This window comes from Cajanus cajan, chromosome 6 (genome assembly GCF_000230855.2).
Source record: "Cajanus cajan strain Asha chromosome 6, NIPB_CcT2T_4, whole genome shotgun sequence".
In the NCBI taxonomy this organism is placed as follows: Eukaryota; Viridiplantae; Streptophyta; class Magnoliopsida; order Fabales; family Fabaceae; genus Cajanus; species Cajanus cajan.
In genome coordinates this window covers 44,887,684-44,904,528 of record NC_138522.1, presented here as the reverse complement: position 1 = coordinate 44,904,528, position 16,845 = coordinate 44,887,684, and the positions used below count along the sequence as shown (strand labels likewise).

Sequence of the window (16,845 nt, the reverse complement as noted above, 5' to 3'; positions counted from 1 at the left end):
TATATATATAATAATAATTTTTTATTTTTTAAATAAGTTACCCCCAGTAACTAAGGTTCTCTTTCATTATAACTTTGATTAATAAGAAAATGGGATTTAATTAACTTAAAAGGGTCAAAATGGGAGTTAAATGAAAGTATAAGAAATAAAAGTGAAATTAGAGGAAAAAAACAAATTAAACTCATTGCAGTTGAACTTTGGTATAGTTAAAAATTGAAAAGTAATTTATAATATATTAACTTGGATGTCTTTATATAGTTGGCGAAATGCAATAAAAGTAGTTAAAAATTGAATTTATGAAAGTAAGGACTGGAGAAAAAACAAGGCATGTCCCGTAGTGAAAAGGAATTCCGCCAATCAAAGATTCCCACAATCACTTACCGTCCTATAAATGCATCATTCCTCCTCACTCAAAAGCGCCAACTGCTTCAAACCAAACACACATTCCATATTTTCCTCCTTCCTCCCAAACAACACCTCATGGCTTTCACTTCCCTGCCCTCTGTTAGAAGCTCCATTTCATGCCCAACTATGCTTGTTCCCGATAACATTTCACCACGAAATAATAAAGGCCTCTATAAAGGGCAACGCAACCTCCGAGACTTGACCGTACCAAATGTTGCAACCCCATCACCTGAGACCCTGATTGCCCCTCCAACACCGCAGGAACGCCCACGGACCACCACCCACCATGTTGCATGGACTAGTGTCCCACAAGAGAGATGGGAAGGAGAGTTGCATGTTCAAGGCCAAATACCACTATGGCTCGTAAGTCTTTATTTTTTATCTTCATCACATCTCTTCAATTAATCTCCAACTCCATCAATATCACAATAACATGTATAATTTTAAAGATTAACACGTAACCCACTTAAACTTAAATCTTATCAACCTATAACTTATTACTGGATCAGTTATACTTGACGAGCATAGAAAAATACAACAAAAAAAAGTGAAAAAGAACAAGAAAACTTGTTGCAAAGGAAAAGCTTTTTTAACTCCGGGAACTACACCGTCCCATTATAAATATAAATATTAAAAAAAACAAAGCTAGTGATTTGATCCGATCCGTGGTGTAGGTTTGTTGATCATCGTACCCTATACCTATAACGTCAGAGAATGAAAAACCGAATGAAAGTGCAGTATATTATAATTAATTAAAAGCTGAACATATACTAAAATAAAGTCTGTACCAAAATTGTATTTATATGAATTTTTTTTTAATGAATTAGACTATAAACACGCAAACCCGTATAAACAATTAATATACATAACATCAAAGTATCTTTGAATATGTATCCTCATGATTAGTCATCGGTATATTCCATGATTCGAGACGCATACAATACAACCACATGTATACGCAGACGTCATCACTCTCAGGTCCATATTTTATTATTAGCCATAAAAGTATGACGAGAAAAATTTAATTCGAAAGCCCTACTGTTTATTTTTTCTGAATTTGTGATTATCTGATACATAACGGATGTAGAAAATTTAGAAGTAGATGGTGTAATAATAATAATAATAATTATTATTATTATAATTACATGCAGAAAGGAACGTACCTTAGGAATGGGCCTGGCATGTGGCACATAGGGGATTATAACTTCAGGCACCTCTTCGACGGTTACGCGACGGTGGTGAAGCTCCATTTCGAGAACGGGGGGTTAGTCGGCGGCCACCGGCAAATCGAATCGGAGGCGTACCGCGCCGCCAAGAAGAACCAGAAGATATGCTACCGGGAGTTTTCCGAAGTGCCTAAGGCGGCGAATTTCCTGGCCTACGTGGGGGAACTGGCGAGCCTGTTCTCCGGCGCGTCGCTGACCGACAACGCGAACACCGGCGTGGTGAGGCTGGGCGACGGGAGAGTGGTGTGCCTGACGGAGACTCAGAAAGGATCCATAGTGATAGAACCGGAGACGCTGGAAACGGTGGGGAAGTTCGAGTACAGTGACTCGCTGGGGGGTCTCATCCACTCTGCACACCCTATTGTGACTGATCAAGAGTTTTTGACGTTGTTGCCTGATTTGGTGAGGCCCGGTTACCTTGTGGTGAGGATGGAGCCTGGGTCCAACCAGAGGCGGGTTATTGGGCGGGTCGATTGTCGGGGCGGCCCATCACCCGGTTGGGTTCACTCTTTCCCCGTCACCCAACATTATGTTGTTGTGCCTGAAATGCCCTTGAGGTACTGTGCTCAGAATTTGATCAGGGCTCAGCCTACCCCCTTGTACAAGTTTCAGTGGCACCCTCACTCCAAGGCTTTCATGCATGTCATGTGCAAGACTAGTGGAAACGTTGTAAGTTCATTCATCTCATGCTCATGCTCATGCTCATGCTCTTTCTCTGTGTTATGGACTCATCCACTCATTCATTATATCTATATGTCTCTGATCTCCAAGGTGGCAAGTGTGCAAGTGCCTCTGTTCGTTACTTTCCATTTCATAAATGCCTACGAGGAGCGAGATGTGGATGGGAGGGTCACCGCCATTATTGCTGACTGTTGTGAGCACAATTCAGATGCTTCCATTCTTGATTCGCTTAGGTTGCAGAACCTTCGCTCCTTTAATGGTCAAGATGTTCTCCCTGATGCTAGGTAATATGAACAATATCTTGCTCTTTTTTCCTGAAACCATATCATAATCTTATTTATGCTTTGTTTGATGTTGATTTAACAGGGTTGGTCGGTTCAGAATACCCATGGATGGAAGCCCATACGGAACATTAGAGGCAGCATTGGATCCGAATGAACATGGGAGAGGCATGGACATGTGCAGCATAAACCCTAATTATTTAGGGAAGAAATACAGATATGCCTATGCTTGTGGAGCACACCGACCTTGTAACTTCCCCAACACCCTCACCAAGGTTTGATTATATACTAATAATTTCAGTGTTTGAAATATCTTTGCACATATATAATTAGTTGAACGAGGTTTGATATAATTATAAATGTAATATGCAGCTTGATTTAGAATTGAAAAAGGCTAAGAACTGGCATGAAGAAGGTGCTGTGCCCTCAGAACCCTTCTTTGTGGCACGACCTGGAGCAACAGAGGAAGATGATGGTTAGAACTCCTTTAATTCAAGCATCCCCCTCTTGTTCTTCATTACCATTGGCCTACAGCTTCTAAGTTCTAACCTATCTTAATTTCTTTCATATGCCAGGCGTGGTAATCTCCATAATCAGTGAGAAAAATGGAGACGGATATGCATTGCTGTTAGATGGTTCCACTTTTGAAGAGATTGCTAGGGCCAAGTTCCCTTATGGACTTCCATACGGATTGCATGGCTGCTGGGTTCCAAAAGAGTAGTAACACCGTGACTAAAGATTGTGTTATTTTATAGTATCAAATCTGTTCAGAGGAGCACTACACTACACCTATAAAATATATTAATTATACAACTATACCGAGTTCGAGCGACAGTGATCCATGATATTTGTGTATGATAAAGTATTATAGCAATTAAGGAATTCGTATAATTCCCCTTAACATTTTGTACCTTGAACTTCATGTATTGTATATCAATGAGTATTCTCATTATTTCTGGTTTCTGTAACTACCAGTCCTTGTTTAAAACAAATTCCTTTCCCATAATCCAAAAGTATACTTAAAAATAATAAATTGCACCATCATCTGCCCACGTTCCGTTGGTAAGAGCTAGCGTTGACCAGCTAGAGAGTATTGTTAGATGATCGAAAATATTGTTGAGATGTTAGAAAACTAGGAGTTTTTTGGACTCACGAGAGTAAGTTATCTCTCAACTTGACGCTCAGATCCGTGATAGACCAGTTTGGTATTGCAATAATACATTTTAGCCATGAATAATGACATTATATATTATCCTATTACTCCTACTACTAATTTATAAAGAAAATGTAAAACATTTAATGTCTTGAAATATAAAACACATTTAATGTTTTCCATATATATACATAAAATTTTTTTAGAAAGATTTAGAATTATTTTGTAGCAATTTCAGAGAAACATCCGGAGTGCGCCACATTATAACTATAAACCAACTCTTCTGTATGGTCTAACTGACCTCACCAGCCAATGCCTATCTTGATTGTTCTCCTTTAAAAACGAATCTTGAAAATTCTAAAACGACATATAAATAATTCTCAGCTTCTTGGTTTGCATGCAAAAAGGACAACAATATATGAGCGAAAAACTAGTTCACTTGACTATCTTCTTCATACGTAATAAGACCAATTATATACGAAAGAAGAGAGAAGTTCAAGATGGCAGCAAAGAAATTTCTCCGGGAACATCGAACCAGGCCAAAAGGAATCGAGATTTACTTTGTTTTATTATTAGTGAACTTTGTCAGTTTGTCATGTAAGACAATACATAATTTAAATGTCCTCGGTTTTGAATCAAATAATTTCAAAATGAAATCCCTTTCCCACAAAGCATGCCTCTGGACACTCGCACACATGAAAAGAGAAATCAATGTGTCAGATCTACAAATTTCTCATCTGAGGAGTCCCCAATATTTTTTAGAGCCTATTTTCATTTTGCAAATAGACTAGATACATAATGTGATAGGAACTCCCAGTGTCGAATAATATAAAGCTTTTAAAGATATAAAAGGGACTATTTCTGATCTGTATAAACAGCATCAACGTCATCAAGCTCAAGTAATTTGCTCATAAGTTCCTTGTTCAAGTCCATGGCCTCATCGTCCACCTGAAATTAAGAGTTACTGACTCAGGTTTTACCCAGTCCACTATTTTCTAATTAAAAAGAAGGAATAGACAATCCCATTTATAGAAAAATAGTAGAATTGCTTTTAAAAGTATAATGGAGACGTTAAATACTATTATAATCATCATCAACAAAGACATGCTCAAACAGTCGATGGGATGGATAGTCTCATTCTTACGAAGTATGAAGAGGGTTTGAGGCTGCATTTAACTTCCTAGAGATTTGTCTATTCACAACAAGAGTTCAAGGCTACAAGTAATGAATTCTAAAACTTACGCTGAATAGAATGAGAATAGAGATTTATCCGGCCTTAAGGTAAACAACTTTCATTTGACCAGAACATACAATTCTAGATAATTAATAAACATGAACAAAGAAAGCTACACAACACAAACAAAATATTGGAATTAATGGAGTCAAGTGATGCAAGTTCTCGCATCATATATTTGTGCGCATGTGCGCGTGTATTGAGGAACATCACTGAGTATCAGTCACTTTCCCCACCTCCCAAACTAGAATTAAATGATAGAATAAAACTGAATCATCTACTTCCCCTAATTGTTTAGGTCCCTTAATAGCTAATTTAACATATGCAAAAATGTAAAGGAAGTGTCTAATAGAGCCAATTCAGAGGATTAGAACTGCAAACATCGTACATCAGCAGTTCTTTATAAAATAAAATAAAATAAAATAAAAAAATCTTTACAATTTTCAAATAAACTCTACTTTTCACATAAAACTTTTCAGCTCAAGAATGTGCCTAACTAACACTCAATTTGGATTCCGGAAAAGAAAGGAAATTAAAGGGAAAGGACTTTTGAAAATCAAAATTCTCACCTGGATGAAGAGAAGAAAAGTTGGGGTGGGGGTGGTGAATGTAAAGAATTTCACACTTTCTCCTCAATTTTTACTTCACTGTAACATTTTAAAATTTTATTCCTTCGTCCCAAAAGATTGGAAATGAAGGCCACAATCAGCATAATGGTTCTGGCTCCCTCCAAAGTGAGCAACTCACTTTAAAGGGCAAAGGAAATAATCTTCACCGATGATGAGCAAATCTACAGATAACATTATGTGCACGTACATAATAAATAATGCGTGTAGTGACATATTAATAGTTGACTTTCTCATCAATTACTTACTTTTCCTTTGCTTACTTCAGAAGAGCCAAATCAAAAACATAATAAGGGTGGTTTATAACATGTAAAACTGGAAAACAATTGTTAGAAACACTATTATACTCTCCAAGAAAGCTTCTCCAAAAAGGAAAAGTTTGCCTGCAGATGAAAACACTAAAAAATGCAACACAAAAAGAACAGAACAGTGAGTCAGAAAAAGACAATTCCCAAACTCATTTTAGAAATTGCACACTGCCATATCACAGATTAAACTTATACCTTCAGGATGGTTTGCCTGTCAACAATTGCATGCCATATGAATCCAAAAGGAGAAGGAAGAAAACAAAATGAAAATCCAAGAAAGGAAATAGCATATGCAACAGCCAGTAGAAACAAACCTCAACCGTGGTATTTGGAAGAAGCTCAGAACCATTATCAGGCTCAAAATCTATGCCCTCCTCTCGCAGCTTGGATAGTATTGATGAATAGTTCTCCGAAGAACCCACAATTTTATAATACCTGACAAAATGAAATAAAATGAATACCAGTAGGCAAGCTACAATTTTATACTCTCCTCTCCTTGTTGTGAAGGTGTAATCAAATAGAACAACAGAGATTGGAACATATTTCAGCCATTATTACAGCCACTGTTAGGAAACCATAAAATTGCTTACAATTATCTGAACTCTCATAAACCATGGGCTCTATCAGCTATCAAAGCTACCGAGTTAGTAAACTAATTTCAGTGTGAGACTACAAGATCAAGCAACCCTATTACAGAATACATATCATGTCATGGTGTAAGAAATGCCTACCCTATATATACAGAAATTAGAAAATCTGGGCAGTGAATCAATTTCACACCAATATAAGATTTGATACACTTATATCCAAGAACTCCTAAAAAAAAGTGATTTTTATGAATATATCTGTTAAGTTGCAACTATATCTCATTGATTTTGCTTGCAATATTTTTAGAAATTTTGAACAAACAATAGGTATCTATTTAAATAGTTGACATTTTTTTTATTTCAAAAACATATTATTTAAATGAGAGACCAGCATTTCCTTTATACCATGCCAGCCCTCATAATTGTAAGATGTGAATTGCTGCACATGGCAGTCAAAAAATGACAACAGGCAATAGACAAGCCTTCACTTTAAATATTAGAAGCTTGGGTTTCAAAGCAGACAATCAATTTCCACCGTTATCCATAAAGTTCATTACTCAAATCAAGGTGTTACAAAGCTTTTGGTTGGCTGGGGCATTCAGATGTAGATAAAGTGATCCATTCATGGATGTTTAATTGTACATTGTTAACCACACATATCAATCTACGATTGTACCTCCGACCTCTCAAAGTCAGCCACATTAAGTAGTGATTTTACTCAGACTAGCCAATGTATTATTCAATAATTGATAAAAAAAAATTGATTTTAAATAAGATGAGTCAAATGGATGATTTCATCATTGCTGGTTTCAAGTTTCCCCCACCAAGACCAAGCACCAAACCTATTATCTTGTAGACAGAACATAGACACAGGAATAAAAAGGTCATAAATTTTTTTTCCTGTGAAGACCAGAAATCTAATTGTACCAAAGAAACACAATAAAAATTAATATCAGATCATTACCTTTCTGACCTATCCTCTTCAGTGTCATCTTCATAAGTTGGAGGTTCAATTACATCCTCAGCTCCAGCATCTAAAGCAATGTCAAGCAGCTGATCTTTGTCAGCATTGGTGACTTTAATATTTACTACGCGAACACGTCTAAACTTAAACATCACAGATCCAGAATCTGCCATCTTTCCTCCATAGTCCCTTATCACTTCTCTAATCTTTGCCACAGATCGATGTACCTTATCAGTTGATACCTCAACTACAATACTAACTCCTCCATAACCATAAACCTGAAGGGTAAATGTAGAAGGATATGAGTTAAAATAATATTCCAGGAACAAATTTCCAAAAAATCTTAATCCAGCAAGAAGAGTGGAAGGTATTTAGTACCCAAGGATGGGTCCAAAACCAAAAATTATTATCTGGAAGAATGGAACATAATGCTTGTTTGGATAACTGGGATGAATCAATTTTAAGGAGATGTATTCTGGAATAGTTAGTAATGAAATAATACTTTGGAAGAATAATTATTATTTTCATGAATGTTTACCAAAATTAACTTTTAAGAAGAAGAAAAAATGTCAGTAGATAAAAATTTCTTTTTAGTAGCTATTTAAAAAAAATGAAAAGTAAAGATTCTATTTCATAATATTTTTTAGATATTAAAAGTGAGGATGGGTTATAAACTGATTTTTTCCCAGACATCCATTTGGGCAAAAGTAACAAAATGTTACTTCTGCCCAAACATAATGGCTTTGGAACCTGAATGTTATTCGCAGCATGGAATTGTCCAAAATGTAGTTGGTTTCATTCTTTTACCATAAGAGCATGACAGTGTCATCTTACAAGAGAGGAAAAATAAACTACTTCTGTGTAAGATTTGTGAATTCCTCGTAATGAAGAATTACACGAGAATATTTATGCCTCTATCTCGAAACATGACACTGTCATGTTCTTAAGAAAAGGGAGATGATACAAATACACTAAAGATGAAATTCTACAGAGCAAACATCATCTTGAAATCCTTTCCAAACATGCTCATTATGGTTAAACAACAATCAAGTCTTTAAGAAAATAACATAATGCTTAATATATATTTCATGTTTGGTTACAACTTACAGGGTGAGGTGCATTCTATACTACCTAGCCCCAGAACTGGACCTGCAAAAATACCCAGACCTATCTGTTTCCACTTGGCAAACAAATCAAGAGTAGCATTCTACCAACCTCGTAGACTTTTTCAATATAAGCCTCTTGTCCCTTCTCGGTAGCTCTCTTGATATTGCGCTCAACAATATCTTTAGGCACATCAAGCTCCTTGGCTTTCTCAAGTAAAGCAGCCAAAACAGAATTAGATGTTACATTAGGACCACCTTTCTTTACACTGCCATTCAGCATGATGAAAGTCATGCACAATACATTTCCTTAATCAAGAAAGAAAAAACAAGACAGTAACAAACTCCTCCCATTCAAACAAATACGAATTACGGAATAGATTATGGTCAAAATGAGGAAAATCTGGCATGGAATCCAAATGCAGTAAAGAAAAACCAAAAAAAAAAAAAAAAGGATAAGGAAAAATCGGGTTAACTATTTGGCATCATTAAATCCAGGGCATTGGAAGGTGGGTTCGCTAAATACCTATATCACCTCAAAATAAGTTGGGACCATTAATAACAGTGATGCAATGCAACATAAAAGGTAGGGGTTAGTTGATGAAGGACTTACGCAGACACAACCTCCTTTCCAATCCTTGAGTATAGTTTGGCCTTCTTTGCATCTTGGGCTTCCTGTAGTTGAGTCAAATAGAATTCAATCCTTTACCTTTTCAGAGAAATAAGCATAATGGTGTGCAACTATGCATAAAACGGCTACCCCGCTCATTCAGAAACAATGATAGAAGTATAACCTCATTTATGTAAATGAAAATAGTTAGTTTAATTATGTGTTTAAAGAAGTGAACTGGGAAGGAAGGTGGTAAATGGTAATACTAGTTGGGAAAATGAAGGGTGGGGGAATTTGATCAAACAGGTGGCATGCAAAAACCTTTCTGCCAGCAATTTTGCTGGATCTTCGGCCCATACAAAGAGGAGTGGAAGTCCATATCCTTCTGTGCGCTCTATTTGCGTTTGCATTTGCATCAAACCATAAGCTTTTGCCGCGAACAAAGGTGGAGGACGAAAGTGAAACCCGACTTGTCAAAGCCTGAAGCTGAAGCAGTGCTCTCATCGTTTTATTCCTCGCGCGCGACACACACGCAGGCTCACGCTATTTATATCTTTCACTGTTCCACATAACTTCAATGCATTTCTCTTCTATACTTCCGCTCTTATTTTTATTTTTATCCATATGGAAAGACTTAAAATATAATTCATTCATCCTACTCAAGTAATCAACTAAATTAACTTCACACAAATTCCATAATAAATCAACTTTTTTAATTTTGATATTGGATTGGTGTTAGTGCCTTTTTTTATAACTCCCCAAAAAAAATAAAAAAAATTAATTTTACAAAATAAACCACTAAAAATAGCATGCATTTGGTAGTACGAGTAGATGATTATGAAAAAATTGTCTTTATTTTTAAAAAATTCAAAAGTTTGATGTAGTTAGTTATTTAAACAACTGAGGGCTGTTTTGATAAAGAAGATGTGATTTTTTTTTTTAATAAGCTCTGACATAATTTGAGTAATAACTTATAACTTAATAAACTCAAAATATATTATAAGATATTTTATAAATTTGTTCAAATAATCTTATAAATATTGATAAAATAAGATAAATAAAAATAAGTTATTTATAAATTCTTTCAAATGAAGTTTAAGTTTCTTAATTTAGGGTTTATTTTTACAAATAACTTATTTAAGATTAAGAACAAACAACTTATTTAAGATTAAGAACTTATATTATAAATGTATAAATTTTAATAAGTTATTACATTTATATATATATATATATATATATATATATTAAAAATAGTTATATAATTTTAAAGTGTATGATGTATCATTATTTAAGTACGTATAAGATGTTATTTTATTTTTAAAATTTTAAAATTAAAAATTAGGTTTTGACTGAAAATAAAATAAAAAGCCTTAAAAATAATTTTACTCCCTACAAAATTAGTTTGTTTTTATTTTAGTCCTATAAAAAAATTTCTTTATTTTTCATCTATCCAAAATTGAAACTATTATTTTTAGTCCCTATTTTTTATGTGATCATTTTTAACCACTTTTTTGTTAACATAAAATATTACTAATATCATGTGAATATTTAATACTTCTAAAAGTTTGTTTAGATCTTTAAAATAATTGTTATTCATTTACCTTAAAATAATAGTTAGAAACAAAAAAATAATGACTTTGAATTTTATATGGATGAAAATTGAAAAAAAAATGTATTTTACAAAGATCAAATCAAAATTTATTTATTTTATAAGGATCAAAACAATGTTTACATATTTATAAGGATAAAAAAATAAAAAAATAATTTACAAATATAAAAAACAAAACTCTTAATTTTAAATGGAATAAAATCATATTCAAGTCAAATAAAAATATAAAAATTATTAAATAATTTTTAAAATGAAATTATACATCACAGTAATATTAAAAATAATAATAAAAATAAAAAAATTGATGGTCACCTTTCACCTAATTTTAATTTATACAAAAATAATATTAATAAAATATAATAAACCAATTATATATACAATTATGATTAAAAATTAAGGATCATAAATTTTAAAATTTATGATTCTTAATTTTTAATTTTTAAAATTTTTAAAATAATCTTTAATGATTATAAAGTTTGTTTTACGACTTGATGCTCGTACATCAATTTATGTTAATATTAAAATAATATTTAATCAATATGAGTTATATTTCATAATAGATCATATCTATAAAAAAATAAAAAGTTTTTTTTTTTAAAATTCAAAACTAATCCAACAAAACATGAAATATGTTATTGGATTAAACAATATTTTGTGTATAATATAACTAATTCATCAAATAAAATAAAACTTAAATTAAGATGTAACTTATAACATTTATTTATACAAATAATATTATTATACAAAATATTAGTTATTAAATAAAAATTGTTATTGACTAACAATTGTTAAGAAAAAAGAATTGTATTTTTTTTTTTTAAATGTGGATTTTTGAATTAGATTGGAACAACGTGGAGTATAACATGAAATTTTTCATGTCATGAAACACATATATTGGATCTAAATTCAAAATATTAATTCATCCAAATCAACTTCGTGATGAGGATTGGAAACATTTTTTGATATAAGTTAAAAGTGATTTTGAGAGTTTCTTTATTAAAAATAAAATGTATTTTTTGTGAAAAAAATTTAAAAAAAATTATAAATTCTATTGGTATTTCTCATCTATTTTTTTTACATATGATTGTTTGTTGTTTACTAAGACCAAGTCTTCCTAGATAAAACTTGTTAAAGAAGTTTTTGATGCATTCTGTCTAGCCTTTGGACTGAAAGTTAATATTCAAAAGTCCATAATTATGATGTCTAATGTGAAGGTGGACATATATGTGACTATAACTTAATTCTGACATACTTGCCAAATTAGAAAATATTTGGGTTTCCCAATGTTATCTAGTACTAGTAGGGTCCAAAATAGTGATTTCAACTATATTCTTACAATCATGATGTTTCTTTTCGGCATTAGAATTATTGTCTACCAAAGTTAACTTCTCTATTATTATTTGATGTTATGTGAATTTTATACTTGAGTTTGTAATTTTTGTTTCTTGTTTGCGTTTTTTAATTCTTACTTAAAAAAAATAAAATCTCTTACTCATCCTAAATTAGTGGCTAATATAATTAATCTTTTTAATAATTTATTATTGACAGCAAGCAAAGGGTGATCCCAATCCAACAATCCTTATATACGTTTGTTTAATGGGCTTTCTTATGCAAATGTGCTATTGAACAAGGAACAGGCCGTCGGTGCTAAAATAGACATGGGTCGATCCACACATCACAAGGCAAAAGTGACAAGCTAAATTTTCTCTACTAGACATTGCCTAGGAAAATTTCATTATTTCTTTTACAAATAAACATATTGGATCTTTTTTCTATAACAATGTGTGAATTAGGGATAAAAAGAAATAACCATGTGTGAATACATTATTAATGTCTATTGCATAGTTATGAATTAATAAAGTAGCAGTTGGTATTGATAATCATGGCCCATGAACCATGGGGGAAAACAACAAAATATTATGAATAATTTTAAATTGTGTTAAAGTGAATTGGCAGCTGGTTGTTGGCATGATTGAAGCAAACAATGATGCAGTAGTTAAAAAAAGGCAATGAGATTTTGTGCCAGTTATGCAATAACTACAAATTCATCTGCTACTATTCACAATCATAACCATCAGCACCTATGCTTTTCATCTATATTAACTCGCAAATTCCTACACATGAAAGCTCTCAACACCCACCTGTTCTGTGAATTAAACACCACATTGTATGGAGTATCAACATTTTGCCTTTGCCTGCAACTTCCAAATTAATATATATATATATCTTCTTATTATCTTTCTCATATTATATTTATAAAAAAATATATATATAAAATCATGTGATGCTTGGCTGTCTCTATATTACGCGTTTTTCTTCGTTCCCACGCCACATGGTTATAACACGTAACTTTCCTTCCTTGTTTGCTTCTTAAAATACAGACAACATACAACCAAATATGCTCTTACATCTTTATCCCATTTACATTACATTTTAACTATTACTTCTTCCATTTCAAGTATCGATTAAAGAAAAAAAATAGTTTCAAATTTAGTAGGAATGAAAAAAAAAAACTGGACTAAAATGGTCATTGTTTTAAAAATGCTAAATAAATATTACGCGTTAAACGATGTATATTTTGAGAGAGATGATGTATTGATAATATTGAAAAAAACAGCAAAATTCAGAGCTATTAGCAATCATAAAAGTCATAATTCATCTTGTTGTTAGACTGGTCATATCGTGTGTTGATTGATGTTGAAGTTATAACTCACAACAATGAATAAAAATAAATAAATGATAAATGTAAAGAATAGAAGTAAAGGAATAAAGGGAATGATAAATACAGGGTTCCTTTTGACTTCCCGCTTCTCTTGCGCGTGACTGCCTTCCTAGTCGACACCACAATCACACGCAATCCCATTCACATTTTCACAAATAAAATCATACTTTTAAAAACCGGTATTCGAATGGTTAAGGTACTGGGTTAGTAAGTCAAAAGTTGAACCGGTGAGTTATTAGTTGAACTGCATGACTCAATTTTTATTTATTTTTATTAAAAAATATTTATATTAAATATATTTTATACTTATAAATTTTAATAAATTCATATTTTATTTAAATTTCAAATTTTCTATCTTATTTAAAATTATTTTTATTTTTATTTTGTAAAAATATATATAAAAAACTGCATGTTAAACTGTATATTAATACAACTTAAAAATATAAATAATATGTACATATATAATATGCTTGCAATTAATATCATAAAATATATATGTAATATCTACATAGATATTATATTATTAAATATATAATTTAAAATTAATAATATACTATAAAAGTTATTTAAGTTGTATATATTATAAACAAATACAATAAAACAAATAGTCATTGTTATATTTAATAAGAATCTTTGTTCTTCCATTAAGAGATTCAATTATTATTATTATTTTTGTGGTTTATGGTCCCTTAAAATTTTTTTAAAAAAAATAAGAAAAAAAAGTGGTTGAACCGGTTTGACCCACCGGTTCACCGGTTGAACCGAAAAATTGACCGGTTCAATCTGGTTTGAAAGGTCGACTGCATAACCGATCCAACTTAAGATTCGGACCGGCTGGACCACCGGTTCCCGGTCCAACCAGTCCGACCGGCCGGTTTGATCCGGGTTTTTAAACACTGAAGAAAACAACCAATCCTGTTTAAAAATATTTCTGAAAAACTATTATTTTTAAAATTATAATAAGATATATTTTAATTATTTTTTTTCACATTTTTAGACTTTAAATACACTCTTTATGTACACGTCTATGGGAGATTAATTATTCCATCTAACATATTTTCAAATATAATGATTATATATATATATATATATATATGTTGTTTTTCCTTTCTAGATTAGTTCCAAAAGATATAAATATAGTACGTTATATATTAATTGATAGAAAGTCATTTTTACATTAAATGTGATGAAAGTTAACCTCTAATTTTTATTTTCTACATTAATTGTAACTACTAAAGTTGATTTATAGGTTTCACTTTCTACATCAAAACCAGACTCATGAATTGCCTAAACTGCTACCATCAGTACTATTCAACGAGTAGATAGCATGACTGAAATACTAATACAAGATAAAAACATATAATACAACACATGTCTAATATAAATCATCTAACACTCCAAGGTGTCATACAAGACATCAAAGAAAGGTGCATGAAGCATAAAGTAAAAGCTCTCATACATTGGGAGGTACATAAATAAAACACTACCTTATTCAATCAACTCCAAAAACTATATATGTTAGATTCTCAAAAAATATCTATATGATTAACCCAACAAAACATGAAAGTCAAAATAATGAGACTTTGGAATAAATTATGTATTTTCTAAGTTAATAAAAATCATTTTCACAAAAATACGAATATTTTTTTTATCTCTAATTTCTTATTAAAATTTGAGATTTTCACATTAATCATTATGATACTTCATTAATTTTATAATCATTTTTGAAGAAAAAACATGTTATGTACTGTTAGTTAAAAATAATTTTACACTATCATTTGTTTACAAACCTTCATAAATAATAGTTTTATTATAATAATTATCATAAAATTATATTAATAGTAATTTTTAATTAGTTGATAGTATAACTTTTTTTTACTAATAAAATATAACTATTATGTAACGATAAAAAATGATCCTTATATTTAATAAAATCAACAACTAACAACAAAAAACAACCAAATATCTAGGATTAATATATAAATAGTTGCTAGGAATGTAATAATAATATAAATATATACATAAGTATAAATCAACCAAAAGAGTAATTGTTCCTCAATAAAAAAAATAAAAAAATGTTACTCCTACACACACATATATACGCAGTAATAAAAAAATAACTGTAATATGTAATCTTAGATTATCAGTCAAACAACTCTATAACACCCAAACAAAGTAGCAACAATTACACTGCCAACTTGCATGGCTTCCAAAAGACAACAACATCCGACATATCCCTACTTTGCTCCCATGTAAAAACATGATCATCACAATCCAACTAGTAGGAAAACATATAAAGATAAGATAGATTTCAAAGTATCAACAAGGTATAGAAGAATTTAGTAACTATACTACAACTTAACTACACAACACAACACAACATGTCCTTAACTTACAACATAATCATACATTCACCACCATCTCAAATATAACACATAATTGACACCACAAAATCTTCAACTCTTCTATAATGTCACATAGTATATGCCCAACATCATATCTAGCTTGATACATATGACATAACACAACCAAAGTAACTCAACTTAAAAGCAACACAAGCATAACACCTCAATCCAACACTCCACAATCTTTCAAAAGATAAACAATTTATTCATGACACCATAATTCCTCAAATATATGAATTCATAGCATCTCAACTTAAATGCATCATAGCAATATAGATCAATCATACCAAGTGTAGAAGAAAATATAACCATACTACCAACACTGGTATGTAAGCCATACAATAAACACCTAATTGTCTACAACATGTTAACACAACAAACACCTTAACACGGAGTTCAACACCTTATAAAAGTAAGCAACTCAACAACATATGATCACATTCCATCACATCAATGGCATTCAACAATCAATCTGCAAAGTATATGAACACACCAAAACAACACATCATATGCTTACACCTTAACTAATGCATCATCAAACATCCACCTACGAAGATCTCTTATAACACCTGGTCGTTTAAGTGACTTGAACTTACCGAATCAATTCAATCATTTTCGTGCCTTAAACGTCTACTAGATTGACAACTAAATTAGGATACAAATTCCTATCTTTCGATTTCTCAAATGTTGCCACTTAAACTAGGAAAATCCAGTATAACAGTCAAATAGAATATAACTTGGGTATGAGTCTATCACGACATTGTCATGAATTGACCTAATCACTTATGGGAATAATCCACTAATTATCCTTGTGATACCACACACCTCTCCGGTTATTAGTTAAGAGTTGCAGTCTTCAATTTCATACCTTACTCTAACATTAACTAAGGATTTAGAGGAGACTCTATAGTCCACTCCAAGAGTTATTGCA

At 31.6% G+C, this 16,845-nt stretch overlaps 2 protein-coding genes across 2 annotated transcripts; one reads left to right on the top strand and one right to left on the bottom strand.

The window, feature by feature from the left end:
• The first annotated feature begins 288 nt into the window (after positions 1–288).
• CCD8 (carotenoid cleavage dioxygenase 8) lies at positions 289–3,561 on the top strand. The gene is made up of 6 exons (XM_020360670.3): positions 289–768; positions 1,557–2,300; positions 2,403–2,596; positions 2,679–2,868; positions 2,966–3,068; positions 3,169–3,561. The coding sequence occupies exons 1-6, from the start codon at positions 328–330 to the stop codon at positions 3,312–3,314; spliced, it is 1,818 nt and encodes a 605-aa protein (XP_020216259.3). The 5' UTR covers positions 289–327; the 3' UTR covers positions 3,315–3,561.
• A 731-nt stretch (positions 3,562–4,292) lies between these two features.
• LOC109800205 (YebC-like protein) lies at positions 4,293–9,766 on the bottom strand. The gene is made up of 6 exons (XM_020360953.3): positions 9,500–9,766; positions 9,182–9,243; positions 8,681–8,837; positions 7,466–7,743; positions 6,229–6,349; positions 4,293–4,694 (listed from the first exon to the last, which is right to left on the bottom strand). The coding sequence occupies exons 1-6, from the start codon at positions 9,680–9,682 to the stop codon at positions 4,602–4,604; spliced, it is 894 nt and encodes a 297-aa protein (XP_020216542.1). The 5' UTR covers positions 9,683–9,766; the 3' UTR covers positions 4,293–4,601.
• Positions 9,767–16,845: the final 7,079 nt, after the last annotated feature.

Excerpts from the sequence above, each read along its gene's own strand:
- CCD8 (XM_020360670.3), top strand. The coding sequence starts at position 328 with ATGTCCCGTAGTGAAAAGGAATTCCGCCAATCAAAGATTCCCACAATC. Across the intron at positions 769-1,556 it reads GCCAAATACCACTATGGCTC|AAAGGAACGTACCTTAGGAA; the intron begins GTAAGTCTTTAT and ends AATTACATGCAG. Across the intron at positions 2,869-2,965 it reads TCCCCAACACCCTCACCAAG|CTTGATTTAGAATTGAAAAA; the intron begins GTTTGATTATAT and ends TGTAATATGCAG.
- LOC109800205 (XM_020360953.3), bottom strand. The coding sequence starts at position 9,682 with ATGAGAGCACTGCTTCAGCTTCAGGCTTTGACAAGTCGGGTTTCACTT. Across the intron at positions 8,838-9,181 it reads GGAAAGGAGGTTGTGTCTGC|TGTAAAGAAAGGTGGTCCTA; the intron begins GTAAGTCCTTCA and ends GCTGAATGGCAG. Across the intron at positions 7,744-8,680 it reads ATATTGAAAAAGTCTACGAG|GTTTATGGTTATGGAGGAGT; the intron begins GTTGGTAGAATG and ends TTTACCCTTCAG.